Consider the following 1,624-nt stretch of genomic DNA (forward strand, 5'->3'; position numbering starts at 1 on the left):
ACTCCCTGAAATGCCCGTCTACACCCACAGGCCACGCTAAGGTGGGATTTGCAACAAATCTTGGCAGAGGCCAAGGCAGTGATATCACAGGCCCAGGCAGCAGCACTTTTTGAAGACGAATTAAACCCGGATGGAACTTCTTTTCTTATTACTTAGAATAAAATAAACCAGGTCACTGAAACGGGCTTACACTTGGCATTCTGTTCATTTTCATTTCATGTTTCTTTCGTTAAACCATCAATTCCCATGGCAATACCTTAGCCACATGCTCACAATAACTGGAGGACTTTCGCATGAGTTCAAAGAAGTAACACGAGTGCGGGGAGGGCGCTCCAAGTTTCTTGCTTATGTCAACAGCTATTCACGAGCATGAATTATCTCTGTGGCTATTGAGCATGTGCAAAACACATTCCGGGTCTGTGAGCAATCTCCCTGCTAAGGCCAAGGGAAGGGCTGAACTGCACATGGAAATGTCAAAACCGGCTGAACTTCCTAGAATACAGCAGTCAAATTTTTCCTCCCAGCGCCATGAGTGTTAAATATGCCTTGATGAATTAAGTTCAAGTGTAACTACAATTGAAATATATGAATCAACTGAGCTCTGACCTATTTTCCTCTCAGAAGCAAAAGGAAACAATGATAGCTGTGAGACTTACATTTTTCCATTCCAGCGGCTTTTGAAAGTTACTTCACAGTAGAGCTAAAGGCAAAATACACTTTGTGGCATTTATTTGCTTTGAAATATAGTTATTTGTGTTATTGCTCATAGGACAGTAGAATTTTTATAAAAACTTGTTAAGTTATATTTGTTCATTTATTTTTAAACTGTATAGACCAAGAGGCGTTCGGGAGAACTAATCTCAGTATGTGACACGCCACCTAAGTCCATCATTCAGCGACAACCATGTGATGTGCTTGCCAGAGAACCCCAGTGGCAGGAGAAGCACACAGGTGACAGACACGCACGGTGGACACCACCTACCCCTGGCAGACAGCTTCTTGGTGTTGATGATTTTGGCAGCATATTCTTGACCAGTAGGGATTTTCATACATCTTCTCACCACTGAGAAAGCCCCCCTGAAAACAAAACATTGCCAGGTCATCTCTATAATCAGCTCTGATGGTTACTTAAAAATTACAACATGTGGAGCATTTCTGTTGGATGTAGTGAACTGTCAAATATCAGTGCGCTACGCAATATCCAGAAAATGACCCACTCTTCCTGGAAGCCCGGACCAGCCTTGATGCCGAGAACAGAGTAAATCTTATTTAACTGGGAGCACACATCATTCATCAACCAAATGACAGGGACTGCCAATTCCCAGGCTCCTGTTTGCACATGAAATCGGAAAACCTTTTGCAGTTCACACTCACACCGCACCAAATGCTCCAGAAAAAAGCAAACGCTGCACAGAGCCGAGCTGAGGAAGAGCAGCAGAAATATCCTGGTAAGAAAAAATTAACGTGGCTCCAAGTGAGTAAAGATGGCGATTGTTTTCATTAGAATATAAATCTTGGGAACACTGGTGTGGTTTACCATGGTGATTTCTCTGTGCCTGTTTTGGGCTGGGGGAGGGGAGAGATTTGAATTAAGCTGCTCTTCCGACATATTCTCCATGTTTTA

General features: G+C 43.0%; 1 protein-coding gene across 4 annotated transcripts in view; it reads right to left on the minus strand.

Moving 5' to 3' along the window:
* Nucleotides 1-1,118, minus strand: part of CAMK2D (calcium/calmodulin-dependent protein kinase II delta) — a 156,286-nt gene extending 155,168 nt beyond the window's left edge. For 3 of the 4 annotated variants that reach the window (XM_014550551.1, XM_014550549.1, XM_014550546.1), the window contains exon 1: nt 983-1,118. In XM_014550551.1, coding sequence (XP_014406037.1) covers nt 983-1,103 — 121 coding nt within the window. In that variant the 5' untranslated portion in view covers nt 1,104-1,118. The remainder of the gene's footprint in view (nt 1-982) is intronic. The other variant, XM_014550548.1, reaches the window with a different exon arrangement.
* Nucleotides 1,119-1,624: the final 506 nt, after the last annotated feature.

The sequence above is a fragment of the Myotis brandtii genome, unplaced genomic scaffold, assembly GCF_000412655.1.
Source record: "Myotis brandtii unplaced genomic scaffold, ASM41265v1 scaffold603, whole genome shotgun sequence".
NCBI lineage: Eukaryota > Metazoa > Chordata > Mammalia > Chiroptera > Vespertilionidae > Myotis > Myotis brandtii.